The sequence below is a fragment of the Protomyctophum parallelum genome (assembly GCF_964188405.1).
Source record: "Protomyctophum parallelum genome assembly, chromosome: 10".
Lineage (NCBI taxonomy): Eukaryota > Metazoa > Chordata > Actinopteri > Myctophiformes > Myctophidae > Protomyctophum > Protomyctophum parallelum.
The window spans coordinates 18,625,251-18,650,383 of NC_139704.1; the positions used below are offsets into that span (position 1 = coordinate 18,625,251).

Genomic DNA, 25,133 nt, shown 5'->3' on the forward strand with positions numbered 1-25,133 from the left:
AGACATGTGAATCCCTTGACTCCTTCAAAACCGCTCTCAAAGAGCACCTACGGACGGCTGCAATTTGAAACTGGCCCCTGTAAATTAAGTCTGAGACCCCATCCCCCCCCCTTCTCCCCATACTGTACATGTGTTTTTTCCCTTTTTTACTTTATTTTCTTTCTGTGTTTTTTTACTTTCCCTTTTTTACTTTATGATTACTTGTTTTGTGTAATCAAGTGTATAGTGTATATTTGTACGTCTCTAAATGTTCTGATGAATTGAAAATGGTGGACCCTGTTGTAAATAGGTGTAATGCTTAATCATGGATCGTCCACAAAGTAACAGTTTTTGTATTGACTCGTGCTGTCATTTGAAATGTACCCATTCTGAATACTGGGAAATAAAAATGTCAATCAATGAATCAAGCATCTGCAAACAACAAAACAAAACAGGACGACAGAATGGAAGAGAAAGTATGAGCGAGGAAATAAAAAGGAGGGAAAACATTGACCAAACTCGGCGGGCCACGACTTGGCTGCCACCAGAAGTCAGTGTGCAGAAGAACAACAGGGATGGGAAAGACGTAAAGACAGATGGAGAGAGAGGGGGGCGGGGGGGATTAGATGCAGACGAGTGCAGGGACGGTATTTAACGTCGCCGAGACACGGCCTCCCGGGGCGAGCTGATGGAGGCCATAGGAACAGAGGGAGAGGCCCACTAGCCCAGCTGGGTGGCCCACGGAGAGGCCCACTAGCCCAGCTGGGTGGCCCATGGAGAGGCCCACTAGCCCAGCTGGGTGGCCCACGGAGAGGCCCACTAGCCCAGCTGGGTGGCCCACAGAGAGGCCCACTAGTCCAGCTGGGTGGCCCACGGAGAGGCCCACTAGCCCAGCTGGGTGGCCCACAGAGAGGCCCACTAGTCCAGCTGGGTGGCCCACGGAGAGGCCCACTAGCCCAGCTGGGTGGCCCACGGAGAGGCCCACTAGTCCAGCTGGGTGGCCCACGGAGAGGCCCACTAGTCCAGCTGGGTGGCCCACGGAGAGGCCCACTAGCCCAGCTGGGTGGCCCACAGAGAGGCCCACTAGTCCAGCTGGGTGGCCCACGGAGAGGCCCACTAGCCCAGCTGGGTGGCCCACAGAGAGGCCCACTAGTCCAGCTGGGTGGCCCACGGAGAGGCCCACTAGTCCAGCTGGGTGGCCCACGGAGAGGCCCACTAGCCCAGCTGGGTGGCCCACAGAGAGGCCCACTAGTCCAGCTGGGTGGCCCACGGAGAGGCCCACTAGCCCAGCTGGGTGGCCCAGGGAGAGGCCCACTAGCCCAGCTGGGTGGCCCACGGAGAGGCCCACTAGCCCAGCTGGGTGGCCCACGGAGAGGCCCACTAGCCCAGCTGGGTAGCCCATGGAGAGGCCCACTAGTCCAGCTGGGTGGCCCATGGAGAGGCCCACTAGCCCAGCTGGGTGGCCCACGGAGAGGCCCACTAGCCCAGCTGGGTAGCCCATGGAGAGGCCCACTAGTCCAGCTGGGTGGCCCATGGAGAGGCCCACTAGCCCAGCTGGGTGGCCCATGGAGAGGCCCACTAGCCCAGCTGGGTGGCCCATGGAGAGGCCCACTAGTCCAGCTGGGTGGCCCACGGAGAGGCCCACTAGCCCAGCTGGGTAGCCCATGGAGAGGCCCACTAGTCCAGCTGGGTGGCCCACGGAGAGGCCCACTAGCCCAGCTGGGTGGCCCACGGAGAGGCCCACTAGCCCAGCTGGGTGGCCTCTGGGTTTCTGAGCAGGCAGTATTGCGAGAGAACTGCCTTTCAGTCACTTCAGTAATTGAAAACACAACAGCCCAGCTTTAATGATCTTAAATCACTACAATTTAAGATCGTTTTTAGTATTAGAATGAAATAATTACAGAGACTTTAGTTGTCACTGTGCAATACTTCGTCATGTTGCACACATACCTAAAATGATGATATTTGCGCTGTTTTCTGCCCCCCTCTCGCTACTACACCTCTCTGAGCCAGACTAATGCCATAGTTATTGGTCTGGAACTTCGGTGTGGAAGATTTATTTCCAAGGGGCGGTTACAAACGGATTCCAACGGCACAGCAAAAAAGTCTAACTTTGAATAGTGGGCTCTAATTAGTCAACCACAACTCTGGGGTGAGCGAAATGCAATTCAAACAACTGAAAATACAACTGTAACAAGATGAGGAAAAGTAAACAGCACATCCCAGCAAGCACGGTCAGGACCTGGACGAATTAGCGACGTCTCTATTGGGGCCAGATCAAGCCAAACCAAGACTAGTCACATCTGGCCCAGAATATCACCTGATTTTTCAACCAACACAAATTCTGCCCACTGAGACAGACGGACGTCCCTGGATGAATCAGAGAGAGTCCAATCGAGGGTCAGATCATAACTAGTCAGATCTGAACCAGAATAAGCTATATTATTTGAACTGGTGAAGACGTCCTGGAAATGACGTAAAGATCATCTTCATATATGGGCTGTGATCTGGCCTAGTCCTGAACCCGAGGATGTCATCATCATAACGTCATCGCAACGTCATTTGGTTTGCCGGGATATTCAGGATTGTGTGTGTAAGCTCATTGTCTAAACTTTAGACAATGAGCTTACACTAGCTTTACTTTAGACTCAGCTTTGTCTCTGTCTGGAAGTAAACTTCCAGACAGAGACAAAGCTGAGATGGGAGGGAACAGCATTTACAATGCTAGGCCGGTGCTCATAGAATAAAGCAAAAATAAAATCTCAAGACTGAAAATGTAATGATGTTTTAGGGCCGAACCAGCTGAACAATTTAATTTCTGAGACCATTCATGTTTCTGGAAGATGCTTCGAAACTATATAATTATATTGCTGGTTTGATCACTTCAAATACTCTTTCATCTTAAAATAACTAATGACCGAAAGTATCTACAAGCTCACAACACGTCGAAGACACAGCTTGGCTTCTTTGGAATCCAAATGAATGACTGAAATCAGTCGTGGCGACTGAGAACTTTAATCTATGCCCGCTGCAAGTCGGGAACCATGCAAGCTATGGTGTGTGTACCTGTATGTGTACCTGTTGTACCCATTGTCACAGTACTCGTCTGTCTGTCTGTCTGTCTGTCTGTGTCTGTTTAAAGCCCATATGGAGATGTCCATCTGCTTGCCTGCGTCACTTTTAAGCTCATAAAGTGTATGAAGTGTATGGAATTCCCTGATGTGATCGCTACATATTCAGTATGACAATCATTTTAAAAACATAAAATGATTATATATATGTCCATATGGGCTTTTGACCCTAGTCAGCCAGGGGGGGGGGATGATAGGACTAACAACTCTAGGCTCATTGTAAGCAATTACACAACCACCCCCCCCCCCGGCCACAAGATGCAAATAAACACATAGCTCACAAAACGCTGTTTAAACACGCAGTTACACAACACGCTGCAAATCTTCCATCGCTCTCTGTTCTGTGCCCCTGGTAGCAGAGAACTGCACTGCGTTTTTATCGTGTACAAATCACATCCATTCCCATACTAGATATAGCCGGGGCCCTGTTGTCAAAAACAACTTTATTAGAGTCAAAGTCACAAACACATAACTGTCACCTTATTTCTTTCTTTCTTCCCCAGTCACACAACCTTTCGCCTCAACTCTGTGTGTGTGTGTGTGTGTGTGTGTGTGTGTGTGTGTGTGTGTGTGTGTGTGTGTGTGTGTGTGTGTGAGAAAGAGACACACACACCCCTCAGGCTATAGGAACGACGCCCCTGGCAGCATACCTGTGATTTATTTGAAAAGCAATTAATCAGACACATAAATTGTGCGCTTCACTGCGGCTGAGGAATCCTCGTGAAAGACTACACCGCTACTCTCTTCTTTTTCCCTCTTGTTCCCGTCTGTCCGAGGTGGAGCACAGAGCGTAGACAGTGTGTAGTTGTGGCGTGAAAAGAATTAATGGAAAATGGTGCATTTATATAGCGCTTTTATCCAAAGCACTTTACAAAGATTGTGCATTACATTGATTTTCACACACACATTTGTACGCCGATGGTGGAGGAAACCATGCAAGAAGGCACCAACCTGCACATGGGGAGCCATCAGGCTACTCTACCAGGTCACTCTACCCTGCTGAGCCACTGTGCGTATAACATACTCACGGCACTATGTGAGTGGCCGCTGGGGTTTGGCGTGGTCTCTCCGGTTCTATTGAGAAGGAGGACAACTCTGGCCAATGAAGTCCTGCCCGTCTGGATTTGGACCTCGGGGACACACTATTCGGTGCTGAAACGAGAGCTCCTGTAGCGTCATGGCGGCTGCAGTGCAGCCGTGTCATGGTTCAAAGTGATCCCCGTGTCCAGACACTGTGCATGGGGGGAGGATTGGGGGGGCGAGCTGGATTGGGTGTCTCTGTGACTTCAAGAGAGAGAGAGAGAGAGAGAGGGCTTCCCTGGACCCATTCCCTAACTTTACACCCACATCTGCTGCTGATTTCCTGCTCATATCTCCCGTTGACTTTTCAGCCACCCTCCCCCAAGTCTAGGCGCGCGTGTGCATGTGCGTGCACGTGCACGCACACGCACGCATGTGAGACACTATGCAGAATTTCCAACTGGAGCCTCCATGGGTCTTGATAACAGTATCAGTACAGCTGAAATGTCTCTTGTAAAGAGCAATAAGTTATATAGTAATCTGTTGGTCAACTAAACACCTACTTCATTGCGAGACAGAGTGGCTCCAATGGGGGGGGGGGGGTCCACACAGAAAGTGGGATGAGGTCACCATTGCTATGAACAGGCTGGATGTGTGTGTTTGTCCTGGAAAAGGATAAATCTTCCAAACGTTATGGATATTCCAAGAAAGGGACCCATTGTACAAAGCAGGCAGTTCCCCATCATTGCCCCTTGGACAAAATAGTGCAGTGGTTTTCAAGGCCCATTATTTATTCGGCATTTGAGCCACGGACCACCTTGATGACCTCACAGACCCACAACCAAAGAATGTTTTGTTATCGTTTTACACAATTACATGCTGTATTGAAGTGTAAGTGTTACCATTAGGAGAGCTAACAGGCAAACGCTAATCAAAATAAAAAAATCTTCTACATTCTCTCTAAATCAGTAGACTTCTTGTAAATTTAGTAATGCAGATTTTTATCCCAGGAGGGTCCATTTGGTTTCATTGTACGCTCTCAACAGTTAAAGATAGGGTCCATTAGGTTACCAACTCCCCATCATTTAGCTGGGGGAACAACTTGGAATCCCCTCAAGGACCACTGGTTGAAAAACCAAAGAATATATATATGTGTATTACACCGTGGTCAAGCACCCTCTCGCTTAACAAAAGGACCAGGACTTTTGACCCAAATAGACAAGTAAGTTTGGGGCCTCGCCACGTGTCGGTCGGGACACCTCTGAGTGGTGTGCAGAGTAGACCCAAGGACATGTCTGAACCCCCAAAGACAACACAAAGACACCTCTGAGTGGTGTTCAGAGTAGACCCAAGGACACGTCTGAACCCCCAAAGACAACACAAAGACACCTCTGAGTGGTGTTCAGAGTAGACCCAAGGACACGTCTGAACCCCCAAAGACAACACAAAGACACCTCTGAGTGGTGTGCAGAGTAGACCCAAGGACACGTCTGAACCCCCAAAGACAACACAAAGACACCTCTGAGTGGTGTGCAGAGTAGACCCAAGGACACGTCTGAACCCCCAAAGACACCTCTGAGTGGTGTGCAGAGTAGACCCAAGGACACGTCTGAACCCCCAAAGACAACACAAAGACACCTCTGAGTGGTGTGCAGAGTAGACCCAAGGACACGTCTGAACCCCCAAAGACAACACAAAGACACTTGATGTGACCCAGATAGATCCAGGCCTACCGGGCCTATAACCTGCATGGGACGGCTCAGGCCAGCACACCCTGACCCAGGGTCACCACACCAGGTCCCGGTCAAAGACCAATAATAAACACACTAGGGTCCCGATCCCGAACGTCACACACACACACACACACACGCACACACACACACACACACACACACACACACACACACACACACACACACACACACACCACTCTTGTTCTGGGACTTTGAAACACACACACACACACACTCTCTCTCTCTCTCTCTCTCTCTCTCTCCACAAAATAAGAGGGCGAGGGCAGGGGGGGCAGCAAATGCTGACAGACACACGTAAACAGCACGGCTCAGACAAACACACACATGCACCTAGACAAACAGCGCTCACACTGGGAACCCAACAGGCCAGAAGGTGGGGGGGAGATTGCTGAAAGACACGTCCAAACAAACTCGTTCAGTCTCCCAAAAATGGCGCACGCATGCACGCGCGCACACGCCGACACAAATACATATACAGAAACTGATTTTCACCACAATCTGTGACAATGTGCTTGTGTGTGCCTGTGTGTATGTGTGTGTGTGTGTGCGCCCTGACTGCGTTTTGGGGAGTGGGGGATTTACACTAAACTCCGCTGTTTAAATCCTCGTGGGGGCCCAACCAAAGGCCTTTTCACCCCCCACTCAACACATTACCACGAGACGACCTTCAAATAAATAAAACATCACCCCTGCCCGCCCGCCCGGCTGGTAACTCTGCCCCCCCTTCTTAGGCCCCCTAAGTCACCCCCCCTCCCTCCACCGGTTGGTCGGCTCTACGCGTCACGGCTCCAAGGATGACAGGTTAATGAGGAGAAAATATTTTTACAGGATCGCGTTTCAACGGAGCCCCCCCCCTCCCCCAAAAAAAAGAACCGATGGCAGAGCTTTTATGGGCATCAGCTCGCTCTCGCAAGCAGGCAACTTTTATCTCCTCAATCTGTGTCTGGGGTCTTTATGAGCGGGCAGTATGCTGCTATATGCCTTCGTTACACACACAAGAGCGCGGCAGCTTACAGGCTTACGACCTTAGTTCCTAATCTAGTCTGGAGGCTCCACCTCGAGACCGAACGAACGTCTAAATGCTTTGGGGAGTCTACCGTAACCACGCCTCTGCTTTTTCACTGCTCTCTTGGAGCCTTGTCCTGGGCCAACAAGAAAAAAGGGCCAAGGCCAGCAATTTTTCTCAGACAGAGTGGCGCAGACGCCAGGGGCAAGGTTTGAAAATAAATAATTCTGAAGTTAATGGCAAGGCAAACACCTCAGGCTGGCAGCTAGAGGGCTCTGGATCTGCTCAGCATGACACCGCCTCCAAACTCTCACTTTCACCCCTCTGACCTTCACGTGCACACATACACACCTTCAGCCAGCATCCCTTCCTCACTCTGTCCAGCCCCTCAATCGCCTGACCCGACCCCGGTGAAATTTGCCCCTCGCCCTGTCAGCACTACTGGGGGGGGGGGGGGGGGGTGCTGGTCCCCAGAACTGTGTGCTGTGTGTAGCCTGTTAATGATTTGTTAAAAACACACACTATGGCAGGACAGAGAGAGAGATGGGAGGGTGGGTGGTTGGTTGGTTGGTGGGGGGATTGAAGCATAAAAGTGAGGAGAAATTATCAAAAACTTTAAACAAAATGTTTCTGCTGAGAGAGGTGCACTGTTGGTGGTCTCCCATCGAGCTAAATCAAACAACGGTTCTTTTCTGTCAGAAAGAGCTCCAATTTAGCGCCGGGGGGAGGGGGGGGTGGAAGGGAGGGGTGTTGGAGCCTATAAATTTCACAGAAAGAGAGAGAGAGAGAGAGAGAGAGAGAGAGAGAGAACGGGGTTTGGGGTCTGGTTTGATCTCATTTTGATGGGCACAGGTTCTCTTCTTATTAAAAGCGACTGTGGACGGCGATGGTAGCTAGTAAGCTACTGGCCAGCCCAGCCCTAATGCATACGTCTGGAAACGGATTAAATACTGCCCCATCTCACCACAAAAAGGCAGTGGTGTAAAGTAACTACGTACATTTAGGCTACTCAGGTACTGTACTTAAGTACAATTTTGAGGTATTTGTACTTTACTTGAGTATTTCCAATACTTTTTTTTCCTTACTTCTTCACCACTACACATCAGAGCCAAAATGTGTACTTTTACTCAACTACGATTTTGTACAGATTTTGACCTCGTGAAATGGGACATTCTGCATTAGGAGTACTTTTAGTACTTTAAGTACATTATGATGCCAATACTTTTGCACCTTTACTCAAGTACATTTTGAATACGGGACTTGTAATGGAGGTACATCTACATTACAGTATTTATACTTTTACTTAAAGTAAAACCTTTGAGTACGTTTTACACCACTGCAAAAAAGGACAGAGCTAAATAAATGTACTGCAGTGTTTGAACATGTTATCAACTGCTGTCACCACAGTCATTTAATACCAACCTCCATCTGGAGCCATCATGACTCAGTGCATCGGAGCATGCATGCAAATATGACAATTATAGAGATATAAGATCCTTCCCTGTGTAAAAAAGAAAAGAATACACCTCTCTCCTCTGCTCGCTTTGCCAAACGGCTACTTTACACTGTATGCACCAAAGTGTGCCTATAGTGTAGTTCATCCATCTTTATAAATGAAATCATTCTGTTCGGTTGAAGGCTTCTCCCGCACTCTCCCTCCCACCCATCTCTATCCATCTTTCATCCTAAACCAGCATGGTGGCTGGATTCGTCTACAGTTGTTGAGAGAAGGCTGAGGGGGGAGAGAGAGAGAGAGAGAGATTGAGACAGAGAGAGACGCTCAGAGAGAGAGAAAGAGAGAGAGTTGACGCAGACACTTTATACTGCGCCTGGACCTGCAGGGTCTGTGAAGCATAAATGTTCAGGTCTACACAAACACAGGTTAACAGAAAAGGAAGAAAAACGTTGCACTGGCACAGCATGGAACTCGTCAATGTATGTAGAAGGTTCAAGCTACAACCTGGGAAGGCTGGGATGTATTGGAAATTATTAAATCTAGACCCTGGTACCTGGTGTCAGGTAGAATTAGAGATGTCCCATATAGACCCTGGTACCTGGTACCAGGTAGAATTAGAGGTGTCCCATATAGACCCTGGTACCTGGTACCAGGTAGAATTAGAGATGTCCCATATAGACTAGTACCTGGTACCAGGTAGAATTAGAGATGTCCCATATAGACTAGTACCTGGTACCAGGTAGAATTAGAGATGTCCCATATAGACTAGTACCTGGTACCAGGTAGAATTAGAGATGTCCCATATAGACTAGTACCTGGTACTAGGTAGAATTAGAGATGTCCCATATAGACTAGTACCTGGTACCAGGTAGAATTAGAGATGTCCCATATAGACCCTGGTACCTGGTACCAGGTAGAATTAGAGATGTCCCATATAGACTAGTACCTGGTACAAGGTAGAATTAGAGACGTCCCATATAGACTAGTACCTGGTACCAGGTAGAATTAGAGATGTCCCATATAGACTAGTACCTGGTACCAGGTAGAATTAGAGACGTCCCATATAGACTAGTACCTGGTACCAGGTAGAATTAGGGATGTCCCATATAGACCCTGGTACCTGGTACCAGGTAGAATTAGAGATGTCCCATATAGACCCTGGTACCTGGTACCAGGTAGAATTAGAGATGTCCCATATAGACCCTGGTACCTGGTACCAGGTAGAATTAGAGATGTCCCATATAGACAAGTAAGACGCGCAAACGCGGGAAGCGAACGCAGCTCGTGTGTGTGTGGTTGTGTGTGTGTGTGTGCTACAGCTGCGCCCTGTGTGTGTGTGTGTGTGTGTGTGTGTGTGTGTGTGTGTGCTACAGCTGCGCCCTCTGGTGGCGGGCGGGTGGTGTAACAGCGGGACAGACAGACACACAGACACACACACACACAGACATTCAGCCCTTGCTGTCATAGTAAGTGGCTCACTGCGTTCGCAACTAGTACCTGGTACCAGGTAGAATTAGAGATGTCCCATATAGACTAGTACCTGGTACCAGGTAGAATTAGAGACGTCCCATATAGACTAGTACCTGGTACCAGGTAGAATTAGGGATGTCCCATATAGACCCTGGTACCTGGTACCAGGTAGAATTAGAGATGTCCCATATAGACCCTGGTACCTGGTACCAGGTAGAATTAGAGATGTCCCATATAGACCCTGGTACCTGGTACCAGGTAGAATTAGAGATGTCCCATATAGACTAGTACCTGGTACCAGGTAGAATTAGAGATGTCCCATATAGACCCTGGTACCTGGTACCTGGTAGAATTAGAGATGTCCCATATAGACCCTGGTACCTGGTACCAGGTAGAATTAGAGATGTCCCATATAGACCCTGGTACCTGGTAGAATTAGAGATGTCCCGTTCAAGTTTATTTCTCCCGATCTGATTCCGATCATTTGATCTGCCGATACCGATTTTTCCTGATCCGATTTTTTTAGAACAATATCAATATATCACAACAGTACAATATCCAAAATCACAGACAATATCCAGTCTAATGGTAATCAATAATATTGATACTAGGGATGTCCCGATCAAGTTTATTTTTTTGCTCCCGATCCGATTCAGATTATGAAAAATGACGTGATCGGATCGGGACAACCCTAGGTATAGAACACCTATATGGAGTTATTTGACCCGATTGGTCACTAGATGTACTGTACTGCCATCATCTTGAAAAGGAAAGGGAGACAGAATTTACAGAATTTTACATTTTAGCAGACTCAAAAAGACCATTTTCAAACTGCCAAAGGCCACGTACTGTTGTCGAGACAGGGCTGTGGGGGCCCCTCTGCGAGGGGACTAACCTCCAGATGCCTCAAACTCATTTACTGTCACTCTTAATCTTCACAGAGATGTACATCCTAGTGACACGTGGAACTCGAGGTCACACACGTAAGCATAACATACATCCCAATGAGAAGAGGGGACACACACACACCACAACACATGCAGGGTCCTGTACGCTGTGGATCTGAATCTTAACATGTCACTACCTGCCACCGCATACCTGGGGGTTGAGAGAGAGAGAGAGAGAGAGAACTAGGCAGCAAGATTCATAACATTACTGTTGTTACATTAACTAATGACTTTGATTGCTATGGCAAGGTGGGTAGTTTTTTCTTCTTTTTGCATTTTTTATTTTACCAACAATTAAAAAGATCGGAAGAAAGATAGAACTATTTGTCTTACTAGTTGCTCTTACTTAAATAAAGTGTTGATCATGATTATTTTTTAAATTTGTATTACTTATTAGTTGCTGTTAAAAGTCAAACTTAAATAAAGTGTTGACCATAAACAAATATGAATGTAATGCTTTCTAATTACATCATCATGTTTCGACCTTGGTCGAGATCATGGATTTCACAATGCCACGCCAGACTTCCCGGTCCTTCATTGCCATCCCCAGTTCCTGCTTACTGATGCCTGTGTCCCTAGCGAACCAGTGGACAATATTTTGCCCACTGTCAAAATCAACACTGCCACAATCCTGTTGTGTTTATGCACAGGTGCATGTATGGTATGTGTGTGTAGAGGAAACGGGGCCTGATGGACTGTCTGCACCATGAGGCACTATGTCACGTCAAATTTGTGTCATGGGGACTGAAGCTTATGGTGACAGGGAAGCCCTCAGGCCAAGACAGATTTAATGCAGCCATTAGCGTAGCAGAAAATGACTGCACGCGCCAGGCTACGTGCTGAATTACGCTCGTGTATAGCGATTGTTCACAATTGTACAATACGGGAACATTTGTCAGGTATATAGTCCTGACATTTTCATAAGATTATCAAATAAATGGCAATACAATTTTTTGTAGAGAGTGGAAAAACATGATTGCATAATATTGTAATATTCAATTTAATATTTGCGAGTAATTGTCAAATTGTTAAGATAAGTCATCATCAAAGTATCTGGGGAAATAATCATGATATATCAAAGGTTCTCAAAGTGTGGTTCTGGGACCCTCTGGGTTCCTTGGGGGGAGTTTGAAATGGACCATTACAGGTCAATTTGGCTCATTTTGTAAACTGGGGGTCCTTGAAATTAAAACGTTTCAGAGCCACTGCCATGCATAAGACTATAGGCCAGGGCATTATCAACGGGTGGCTTCATTGTAATTCCGCTCACTGGCTCAAACATTAAGGAATGGAATGGATTCAGAGCAGTTTTGAACTTTAAGCCCCAGCCCATGCAGAGAACTGATGGCTGTTGCTATAGAGAGATGACTTGATCTTCTCAAGACAGTGTGTGTGTGTGTGTGTGTGTGTGTGTGTGTGTGTGTGTGTGTGTGTGTGTGTGTGTGTTTGTGAGGAGGAGCTGGGCCCTGAATGGGAAACGGAGGTGCAGCTGCCGCAAAGCAGCTCCTTAAAAGTCAGTGAAGTACCGCTGAGGCAACGAATAAATCCTTTTCATCTTTGCCTCCTTTTCTCATTTGGCACAACATTTCGTCACTCCTCTTTTTTCTTTTGCTCCCCCATCTGTCCCCTTCTTCCTCCTCCTTTCACTGGGGTTTCGCTCGCTCCTTCTTTCTTCCCTCTCTCTGTGGAAACTTTAATGGTTTCCTGGGCTCGGCTCGAGACATTCTTTCACCAGGAACAATAATAACAAGAGTAAGAACCACTTTATGTAACTCTCGTCTCCCCCCCGTCCCCCCTCCCACACACCAATGGGCACAGAGTGTGTGTGTGTGCGCACGAGCGCTTGAGTGTGCGTGCGCTTAAAAACAAGTGATCTGTTGAGACCAGGTACTGCAGACTACTAACCACTTTCAACATGGCGTCCCATTTTGGGAGCATTATGCAAAAATCAGAGCAAAAACAGTGGCTATTAACACTTCCAGTGCGCAGGAATATTTCAAAAACAAAAATAGGTGCTAGAGTGCCCAGCAGGGTTGACAGTGCCCCCCCCAAAAAAACCCCGAAAACATAATCTTCCGTTACTACCTCGTGCTGTCACATCTGAACTCTCTCTAGTGTATTCCAAACGAGATGCTTGGTTAAGTTAGAAATGAAGACGGAACATTGCCGTTCTGATCAAAACCATGGAGAGTGACATAGATTTAGAGTAAAGAGGCAGTTTAGTCGGACCGTAAACAATGGCAGTGCGCAAAACATGTCTAGGATCGCTGAAGAAGGCATGGTCAAGCAAAGAAAAAAAAAAAGAAAAATGATTTTATCAATCCTGTTTAATAATCATTAAAAAGGCCCTAAGACGTCCCCAAAAGTCTGCCTACCGAGTCATAAAAAAATACATTCAGGCAGATACAAAGACCTCTACAAAGAAATGGAAAATTACCACCACTCGGCATAGTGTGTTAAGCTCCGCAGCTCTGCAAAATGAAACTAGTGGAAAAATAATCAAACAAACGCTAAACAAAACAGAGAGTGTATTGAGCAAGTAGGCCTACTTGGCACTACACGGAACGAGTTGTTATGGTGGAAAAGTGGAAGAAGATCGCAGGGAAGAGACAAGAGTGAATCCGATTGTTTGCTTTTAAAAAAGATAAATATGCAAATGCAACTCACAAGCTGATGCACTGTCAACCAGACATGTTGCAAGATCTTTTTGGCACATGCAGCATGGGGCTCGGCGCGCTCTTCCGGAGCCGAGAGGCCCCAGGAATCAGGATACATTGCAGTGGTTGAAAAAGCACTCTTTACAATTTTTACTTAAGCAAAAGTACCAATACTGCAATGTAGAACTACTCTGTTATAAGTAAAAGCCCGGAATTCAAAATGTACTTGAGTGAAAGTACAAAAGTATTGGCATCAAAATGTACTTAAAAGTACTAAAAGTAAAAGTACTCATTATGCAGAATGTCACAAGTTTTCAAATGTATAAACAAACCAAACAAACTTCAGTTCAGACTAGTCAAAGACTACTTAAAACTGTCAGATTGCAACAGACTACCATTTGTTAATCAGCACAAAACCAGTCGCCCGACAAAACATTATTTTTCCCCATGCAAATTGCAAAAAGCAGGTTGCAGCGCAGTTTGCAGTGTTGCCAGTTCTGCTTATTGTCTCCACCAGGCCGAAGGCATGTGGGGAGAGTATGTTTTGCACTCCGTCCGTCCGCGTGTCCGTCCGTGTGTCCGTGTGTCCGTGTGTCCGTGAACAGCTAATCTCGGCCACCGTTAACCCGGTCGATGCCATATTTTGCACACACACTCCCTGGATGCCAACCATGAACCTCTGCCCCAAACTTTCCAGAACGGCCTGTTATAGCGCCACCAGGAGGCCGCTTTGTGCAAAACAAGTTTTTGCACAGTACACCTACAGATTTTGTCCAAACATCACGCAAATTGGTACACAGTCTCTCTAGAGCCATTCAACGAAACGGGTCTTTCAGATTTATCAGACTCCATCCTGATTGGTTAAGATTGGCTTCCAAAGTTCACAGGAGTGCTCAGTTTCAAACAAAATGCTGCAAATCATGAACACATCGCGTGATTTCCGTGAAATTGTGCACCCACATTCCCACTAGGCCGAGGACGAAATGCCACATGAACAATTTCAACTCAGCCTCAAGGTGGCGCTATAACTGGCCGAAAAGTGTTTTTACCTCTAACTGCACGGATCTGTGGATAACCTGGTGGAGACCTGTGCCCGGAAGGGCACTTTTTCTAGTTATTATATACTTTGGGCTAGTTTTCCTGTAACATAACTTAATATTCATAGTTGCCCGTTGCTTTAGTTTGGGCTTATTTGTGTAGTATTTGTGTAGTTGCTTATTTGGGCTTCATGATTTCTTTTGAAAATAGCGGATCCAATAGGGCTCAAGTGGTGAAACGGGTTGCTTCTTTTGGGCTTGTTTTCATAGACCTGGTGGCTTGTTTCACTCACAGAATCTGCCAATATGGCAACCCCGGAGCCTCTGCAATGCATCCCGCAACAAAACAAAACACAGCATTTGTTTCGCTAGCTTTGCTTTGGAGTTGATCAATTGGTATAAGAATTGAGAATAATTACGATATGGTATCTAGTACATGAGTAGTCAGTCCTGATATGACGAGCAGACTAGAGGTTCACTCTACAGTGGAGTATTTACCCCCTCATCACTACAACATAGATAGTGTCGGCTACCGAGGGTCGCCAGCTGACCGAACATGTTCGGTTCTTCATCAGCGGGTTCCGACGTGTCAGCAAGGCTATATGGACGGCAAGCGACGGGAGCTTGTCATCGGGAGTCTCCTGCCGACAAGCATGCGACGCTTCAAACTGTCCGACAGCCGACGGTCTGTGTCTTACTTAAGTCGTTCACAATCCGTTGAAAACCCCTGAAGGGTAATGTAGAGTAGTAGTCAAGTCTGTGTGTTTCATCAGGGCACAAAAAACAAAGGTCACAGTCTATTACTTGTAACAAAGTATTTCTACATTATCATATCACAGGTTGTTTTCAAATCACTTGCCTTTCGACGTGCACACACAGTACATCATTTGACTGAGGATCTAAAAAGCAGCAGGTATCGTTTCTGTCATCGGAGGAATGGCGATATTTTGCTGCCCCAGACAGAAAACGGGATCTCAAAGACTGAGATCCCATTTTGAGAGAGAGAGAGAGTAGCAGAAGGACCAGGACCATTGGTCATTTAGCCTCCCACAGCTTCTCCTTATGTTCTCTGCAGCCTTAACATCAGACAGCCACGGTGAACAGCGGAGGGAGAGGGCCAAGAGCAGTGTTGCCAACTGTCGTGAGAGAAATAATAAGCCAACCCATCTCCAAAAACAAGCCAAAAAGAAGGCAACTCTTGCGAGAGAAATAAAGCCAAATCTCCCCTCGAAAAACGAGCCAAAACAAGCCCATAATATGGCTATATAACCCTAATTAAAAGAAATGACTTGACGCATGTATCATTATAAATACTATACTTGTCTATAATAATGAATGCTTTGGTCATTTATTACACTATTACACACATAACATACTTTAGCCAACCAGGCCGATTCTGTCACTCAATGTGATTCACACGACCCCAAACCTATGGGTATTTATACATCAAAGAAATGTTGGCTTTATCGATTTTCAAAACAATCCAACAATTTTTTTAACCAAGCCCAAAAAAACCTGCAACCCACTACTCGGGGTGGTGGGACCCCGCAACTCTGGAAAAAAAAAAAGCCAAAAGTTGTGCGAAATAAGCAGACTTGGCAACCCTGGCCAAGAGATCGGGGGACCAGAGCCAGGGGCAGGATGTCACGTCTAGCTAGCCCCCCGACACCCACCCACCGCCAGCCAAACAGGCAGGGCAGGCAGCGAGGCACTGTGGGACACCCCGTCCCAGATCGGAGAACAAAAGGAGAGGGAGTCTGACACTACCCAGGCTGCAGCCAACCCCCCCCCCCGCCCCCACGTGCTTCCTGGCTGGACCGCAGGCCTTCGGCACCCCTTCGCGGCGGCTCCACGGGGCAAACGCTATAGGCCAGCAGGGTCTGGACATGTGGGGCCTGTGGTGGTTTACATCACCGCACGTGGAGCCGTTCTCCACTGGAAACACCGAGGTGTGACTTGGAGGACAGCCTGGACAGAAGCCTTTTCCCCTGCCTCATACATGAGCACCGAGGTGTAGCACTGGATGGAAAACCAGCTAATGGATATTGGGCACCTACTGTAAATGTATGTCTTTACTATTTATTCAAACGCACGCACACACTAGACAAAACAGATACCAAAAGTCTAGATACCACTACTTTTGTATTCTCTATGGAAACTAGTTGTGCTGTTACATGGTGCCTTTCTACAGTGCTGCACATGTCCAAATGCTAATAAAATGTCCTGAAGTGCATCTCTGGGTATATACAGTATGGCAGGGACTTACCCCCAATACAACCCTTGATGGTGGATGGTGAGTGCCAAGCAAAGAGTCACCGGGGCCAGGCCAGGGGCAGGAGTCTCAGAGTATTTGGTATGGCCCGGCCGGGGATCAAACCCCGGACCTCCCAGTCTCAGGACGGACACACAACCACAGAGCCATACTATTGCCTCTCACAAAATGCTTCCGTCATACAGTCTGGAGCATGGAAGATCTGGAAATAATCAATCAATAAAGCGGATGCGACGCATCCCGCACATATACGGATAAAGAAATGGGTTCCCAACTGCTTTAGTATATTATTTGGTGGCGTTATTTACTTAAGCATTAAGTAAATACTCTAAATCTATGTCACAATGCATTCAATAGCATTAATGCTATTGAAATATTAAAGCAAAAGAAAGCCATTTATTTAAATCAACATTAGAATGAACATGAATAAAATGCGACCCCTACCACAAATATGAAGTGTCAATTCATTGCCTGTGATCTGTGTACTGAGAAGAACCGCCTCAACATTAGTGATAGGTTTCATTCCATACACATATGAAATTCAATTCATACACATATGAAATGCAATAAAGCAAGTCATACTGCGTTTTCAAAATCATTCCATTAAACTTCACAGTGGAGGGTTGTAAAGGCCTCTCCTTACTACTCACTAGGGGTCAATAGGCCACACACACACACACACACACACACACACACACACACACACACACACACACACACACAGTTGGGAGCGGCTAGCACCGCTCAAAAATAAACGCTGATTCTCATAAAACGTATCCAGCCTCCCACACATGTCTGGTAAAGAGAGTAGAATCTGATTGGTCTTTGGAGAGCAGAAAACCCTCAATATAGGACTCCAAATGGAGCTGTAATAGGACAGGGGCCAAAGAAATAATAGTAACAGGAAGGAAAATATTGCATTTCTGGGGGAAGGGGGGGAATGGTGATCTTTAAGAGGGGATTCAAGTCAGCCTGCAGTAATGAGCATGGTGTCATGGGCTCCAATTGACAAACACAGACAGATTGGTAGGATTATTCAAATTAGGAAGAAAAATAAAGACGAAAGGAAGGAGATCAGAGCAATGCTGGAGGTTCGAGGTGTCCAGCAATGGGACTGACCTCCAGAAACCAGGGAGCTTCTAGCGATGACAACAACAACAACAGCAGCAGCAGCAGGGCACTGACAGGGCCTCCCCCCTCCCCAAGGCTCCATCTTGGGGACCTTTGAACAATTCCTCAGTATGTCTGTGCATTAATGAGCGACTTGGTCATATGCAAATTGGGCCATGTCATGGGACACTGTGTGTGTGTTTACAGTGTGTGTGTGTGTGTGTGTGTGAGAGAAAGAGACAGAGAGCAAGTGCCTGTCTGTGGGAGAGCGTGTGCGCAAAAGGTGGGAACTGGGCAACCTTGTCACCCTTGCGCCGCACCCCACCCCACCCCCTGCGAGGGGGAGATAGGAAGAGCTAAGCTAAATAAGGACATTGTGAATAAGGTCCGGGGGGGTGGGGGCCGACAGCACGCACACACACACACAGATATGGGGGGGGGGGGGGGGGGGGGCAAATACCACTGCAGGGGGACTAGGAGCTGTGGTAACGGCATGATTAAGATTTTACACACACACACACACACACACACACACACACACACACACACACACACACACACACACACACACACACACACACACAAACCTGAAATATGCAAAGGGAGAAGGTAACAAAATAAAAAAGAAGAAAAGAAAAAATAAAGGCAGATGTGGCAGTTTGCCATAATCCCCAACAAGACATCAGTCTCCCATGGACAGGGACATGCTTTTGGGGAACAGCTGAATGGAATAACAGAAATGAAAGCATCATTGTGGGAATAGAAGAGGAATCAGGGGTTTGAATGAGAGAAAGAAATGGGATGAATGGGAGAGATTCTTGGCTCACCTAATGGACTTGGAAGAGGTTTAGCTTTGCTCTCATCAGCCTCCGTACGAACACCGTACTCGGACAGCGTTGGAGGTGAATGGGAGCGTCAGCGTGAGATTCGGTTGCGTGCGTCACATTTCTCCCTCTACTCTCACAAGCAGTGTTTGACAGCAAATCTTTAATTTAGTTTTAGTCATAGTCTCTGGAATGCTTTTCATTTAGTTATAGTCACACTAAATCTACAGTTGAGTTAGTCGACTAAAGTGTATTTTGGCAGGCGTTGATGCCGTCGCAATGACTGATTTTACACTTGCTGAAAATAGCCGATCTACAATCTCACAACGCGTTGCGCTGCGACACGTTGTGAGCTTGTATATCGGCTATTTTCAGCATGCAACCAAGTGTAAAATCACTCATACTGGATGTCCAATAGTCCCTTCCTAACATTTTAGTCTTGATCGCTTTATTTGTTGACGAAATTGTCAATATACTTAGTCTTAGTCATCATAGCTTAGTTTGTCAGTGAAAAAAGGTAGTCCACTCGACGAACATTTTGTCGTAGTATATTAGTCAACGAAAGAAACACTTCAAATCAATATCACTATTATTTCACACTTTTGCCTCGATTGCAATTAATGGACGATAAAGAAACCACCATTTTTTGTATGCCACCCACAATGTATAATACCAGGTTAAGTGGTTAACAAGACAACACATGTTGATTTGTTGATTTTTAATCTATAATTAGATCAAATAGAAATAATAATAAAAAAAATCTGCTCAATTAATCTACCCAAACGCGTTTAAAGGGCCACTTCACCACTTTTCAACCTATCTTCATATAATTGGTCCTCACTAATAATCATGATAAAATGTCACTCAGTCTGTGTCTCATAGGAGGGCTGTGGGCAGTTCAGAAACCCGTCCACCAGTGACATCATCGATGGGGAATACAAGCTAATAGAAACTGCAGTCTTTCTATTCCTGAAAAGTTGCAATGCGAAAATGGAAGCCATTGTTCTCACGATAACAAAAAAATACAATAGAAACATTATAATATATAAACATATTTTTAATATAAAAATAATAATAAAAAATTTTGTAAAAAATAATCTTGTTTAAAAAAAAAATCTGCCTAACGATGATGTCACTGGTGGATGGGTTTCTGAACTGCCCAAAGCCCTCCTATGAGACACAGACTGAGTAGAAACAAAATTGTGGTCCTTTAAGTCGGTTAGAGGTTCTAAATATGGGTTTCGATATATTTCCGGTTAATTGCTCAGCTCCGTATGTTGCCTAGGAAAGTAACTAAGTACCATTTTGAGTATCTCCAATTTCCAATACTTTTACTTCAACTCCACTACATCTCAGAGGCAAATATTGTACTTTTACTACACTACATTTATTTAAAAATAAACTTTAGTTACTAGTTACTTTGACTATTATTACAAAACATACATTAAGCACAGCCCTATATACATTTCGGCCAATTGGAAAATGGCCAAAGTTCACAATGCGTCGCATAGCATCGCGTCGCATTGTGAGCTTTTGTGAGCGCTATTTATACGAACTTGAGATGATACATTCTGCATAATGAGCACTTTTACTTTTGGTATGCTTCAAGTATATTTTGATGCCGATGTACTTTTACCCAAGAATTCCGGACTGTTTCTTCTTGTAAACGGAGCAGTTCTCCACATTGCAGTATCAATACTTTTACGCAAGTAAAAACAATCGAGCGCGTTTTCCACCTCCGCTCCAACGTGACCTCTCTCTCAACCGATAATGTCTTCAGCAGCCCTGTCTGCCCCCCCCCCCCCCTCCCCCAATCTACACTGGGTTCAGTCCATCAAATCTATTTACATTCCTCCTCGCTTCCATCCCTCAGGTTTTTACTGCGGATGAATCAGCTGTTCAGGTCTAATAGCTTTTCCGTGTGTGTGTGTGTGTGTGTGTGTGTGGTGTCCGTCTTGTGCATGTATGAGTCAGTCACCACGCCGGCTGTGCCTGTCAGGTGTTTGTGCACATGCATGTATGCGCATCTCCGTCCGTACGGCGCGCACACACACACACACACACACACGCACATGCGCGTAAGCGTGAATGAGAACACGCACACGCACATATGTTTCTGCCGCTTTTCGTACTATGCTGCCGCAGTCAGATGGCTTTACCATTTTAATGTCTGAGAGCAGCAACGTTACACGATGTCGTGTTCATAATTCTCGGTGGGGCTTCTGAACCCACACGACCATGTGTGTGCGATGCCTCTGGTCTCTGCAGACCTGCAGCACACATGCTACCACATCAGAGAGGTTGTGCAAGCTCTGCGTAGAAGGAATACATGATACGACATCCAGCTAATATAGTTTAATAGTTTAATTTAGCATACGTATTCATGTCTGTTTTATTCTTTATAACAAATCCAGTGTGGCAGGACGGTGTCTCTCCGTCTCTCACCCCGTTGTCGTGCTATATATGTGATTGGAGCCGCTGCCTATGTAAATTGTGCAGCCTTTTATGGCAATAATCGACTTGTGTCTTTTTCCCATCCAGACAGGGCTAGATAGTGCAGAGTGGATGGGATTATGGGATGTATGGGGCGGGTCATCCAAGCATGGATTCATTGTGTTAATTATTTTAATCTAATTAATTACACATTACACAATTAAACCAGTTATAATTAGAACATAAATCATGTTCTTACTGCTCATGAGCGAATTATGCCGGAATGGATCACATGCACTGCAGGATCCCACCGGCCACGTCTAAACAAAAAAAATAGACTTTGCTGCGATGGGTTAGTGCGCTGTAGTGAGACTTCTGAAGAGCACTGCAGCATGGGTTAGTACTGTAGTGAGACTTCTGAAGAGCACTGCAGCATGGGTTAGTGCTGTAGTGACTTCTGAAGAGCACTGCAGCATGGGTTAGTACTGTAGTGACTTCTGAAGAGCACTGCAGCATGGGTTAGTACTGTAGTGACTTCTGAAGAGCACTGCAGCATGGGTTAGTGCTGTAGTGACTTCTGAAGAGCACTGCAGCATGGGTTAGTACTGTAGTGACTTCTGAAGAGCACTGCAGCATGGGTTAGTACTGTAGTGACTTCTGAAGAGCACTGCAGCATGGGTTAGTACTGTAGTGACTTCTGAAGAGCACTGCAGCATGGGTTAGTACTGTAGTGACTTCTGAAGAGCACTGCAGCATGGGTTAGTGCTGAAGAGCACTGCAGGCCTGAGCTCTTCAGAATCTAGACTTAAAGCAACCCCCAGAGTCCACACGGCAATGAGGCGGAAAATGGAGAAAGAAAGAAAGAAAGAAAGAAAGACAACATAAGGAGAGCGGGAGAAAGTGATCAAGACAGAAAATGTCTGAGATTGAGAGAGCTGAGAGCTCTTGAGAGATTGAGAGAAAGATTGAGAGAGAAAGGAGGAGAGAGAAATGAGAGGATGAGAGGGAGAGAAAGAGAGCTCTCGTGCTCTCCCTGTTGAGGCCCTTGCACCTAGAACAACATGAGGGCGAAGGAAAGGGGAGGGTTGGGGGGGGGGGGGCATAGGCACACAGTGAAATCCTCTGTTAATTTAGGTTTTTTTTACACTCTCCCAAGTTAAATTAAAACACTGGGGATTTTTACAGTGCAGGCAACAGAGACAGTTGAAGCCTCACAGGAAAAAATATGTGCTCCGGTACGGGACGGGGCGAATACACCCCCGTGACCACAGACCACGTTTAATGTTTGTTTTAGTTCAATGTTTGTTTAAAAAACGCCATTGACAATGAAGGGAAAATTTACGTCATCTTGTCCCTAACACAAACATTAAATGCCATTAACAATAAAGAGAATTTAACGTTTGTTTTGTCAGTGTTAGACTTTAATATATTAGTGACCCTCACTTCACACGGGTGTGATTTTTAGTCACGTTTTAGAGTTAGTCTAGTTTTAGTCGACTACATATCATATCAAGATTTTAAATCTATAGTTGATTTAGTCGACTAAAATGTATTTTGGCGGGCCTTGATGCCGTCGTAATGACATGCTGAAAATAGCCGATCCACAAGCTCACAACGCGACGACGCGTTGCGAGCTTGTAGATCGGCTATTTTCAGCATGCAACCAAATGTAAAATTACTTGTACTGGATCTCTTGTCCACTAGTCCCTTCCTAAACACTGGTGCCAAGAGGATAGAATGAGCAGTGGTGGAAAAAGTACTCAAAGTTTTTACTTCAGTAAAAGTACAACAGTACAACAGTATTGGCATCAGATTGTACTTAAAGTACCAAAAGTAGAAAGTACTTTATCCCATTCCGATTCTAAAAACGCCTTTTAAATCCTGATTTTTTTGAAAAACTGTTTTCTGAAAAACTTCAAATATTTATATAGCAGCATCCAAAACAAGATTTTTTTAAAGTATTGTACATACTGTACAGAACACCAAAAGGGGTTCCCACCCAGAATGGGTTGAGCAGAATGTCTCATTTCAAATTGTCAATTGTATACAAATCTCTGCGACGAAGTGGCTAATGTACGTCATGTAATAATAACCAGAATGTACAAAGTAACTAGTAAATAATTGCAGTGTAGTAAAAGTACAATAATAGCCTCTGAGATGTAGTGGAGTATAAAGTAAAAGTATTGGGAATCGGAAGTACTCAAGTAAAGTACAAGTACCTCAAAATTTTACTTAAGTACAGTACTTTAGTTACCTACACCACTAAGAATGAATGTGTACCGTGTGTGTGTGCATGTGCGTCTGTGCGTGGGAGAGAGAGAGAGAGAGAGAGGGGGGGGGGGGGGTTTAACACCTTCCACAGGTGTCTCCGTTCCCCCTCAACACCATTACCGATGGTCTGACATGAGGCCAAAATTACTCGATGGCTGTAAAACGGTGGAACTACACTTTTACACATCTGTATGTACGTATGTATGCCCTTCCGCTTTACCGCAGTTACAGTGGAGAAGACATGCAGATGGTACACACTACACACACACAGAGAACGGATTTGTGGAAGTGAGGCTCCGTGCACGGGATTAAAATAACAAACAGAGATGGGAGCGGAAACGTTGTGCTCTCATGAATGGGGCTCGCACATCAAAGTGTCCTGCTCGTGTATCATCGTGACAGTTCAGGGAGCGAGCTGCGCGGCGAAACCTCCACTCTCTACGAGAGGACGACAAATAACGTTACACAAGAGTACTCCATTTGTTTATAGTAGTAAAAGGTATCGATACGTTAATGCAGAAGTAATACTCCGTTAACAAGTACCGTAAATGTACAAAAGTATTTTCATGAACATGTAATAAAAGTACTCATTGTGCATGTGCATTGTGCAGAATGTCCCATTTCAAGTTTTCATACTTGAAAATAGCAGATCTACAAGCGCACAATGTGACGCATTGTGAGCTTGTAGATCTGAAGTGGTTCATGTATGTTTGTTTGGTAATAATAATCAAAGTAACTAAGTTTAAACTACAATATTTGCCTCTGAGATGAAATAAAAGTATTGGAAATTGGAAATACTCAAGTAAAGTACAAATACCTCAAAATTGTATACTTAAACTAACCGTAGGCGGGTGTTGTTTCCATAGGAGACGAGTTCATTCCGCAAAAGGGGGGGGGGGGGGGGGGGCGAATAAATGTGCGGCGTGTGAAAGAGTTACATACTTTCACAGTACAGCACACAGTCATTGGGGAGCACTCTCCACCAAATTGCCAGCCAACACTTACCTTATAACGCATCTTGGGACAGGAGTGGATGTAGAATCCCAGATAGTAGTAGCACAGCTTGGGAGACTGTGTGTGCAGCTGCCTGGTGAAGGCAATCTCCCTGTTTAAAAGGAAACAAAAACACACAATTGAAGACATGGCATTCTTAAAAGGACAGCCATTCATGGAAGGATGGACCTGATAGCTTGAACCTCATCTATGGAGTACCTATAGTCCTGGCATCACTCGTTCGTCACTAGCTCACAGAAGTGTTTTCTGTATGGAGAACATCATTGGGTCATCGTAGAATCCTATCAATTGCGTGATGCGAGCTTGTAGATCGGCTAATTCCAGAGCACAACACACCCGGGCACAACCAAACAAAATGACCCTCCCTCCCCAACATTTGAGTCTAGTTTTTATTTGCTGATGAAATTGTCAATATATTTTACTGTTAGTTTTAGTCATCATAGCTTAGTTTTTATTCAGATTTATGAATTTTTCGTAAAAGGGTTAAGTCGCTGAAATCAACACCGGAACGCAGTTCTTCGGTGCTCTCCAAACTGTTTCCCAGACTGTTTTCGGACCCTTTTTTTTTTTAACAATATATTTATTGAATTTTCTTTTTTTTTGACAGACAATACAACAAAACAATACATAATACAGACAATACAATACAATTACTTAAAATGAAAAACAAACAAAACAATAACATACATATAAGTACAGTATAATAAAATAATGGCACTTAGAATGGTAACAACAACAACAGAGTCCTTATG

General features: G+C 45.5%; 1 protein-coding gene across 4 annotated transcripts in view; it reads right to left on the reverse strand.

Annotated features, from left to right (window-relative positions):
- Positions 1-25,133, reverse strand: part of ate1 (arginyltransferase 1) — a 116,281-nt gene that overhangs the window by 27,362 nt on the left and 63,786 nt on the right. For all 4 annotated transcript variants that reach the window (XM_083775253.1, XM_083775254.1, XM_083775251.1 and 1 more), the window contains one exon: positions 24,373-24,472. In XM_083775253.1, coding sequence (XP_083631379.1) covers positions 24,373-24,472 — 100 coding nt within the window. The remainder of the gene's footprint in view (positions 1-24,372; positions 24,473-25,133) is intronic.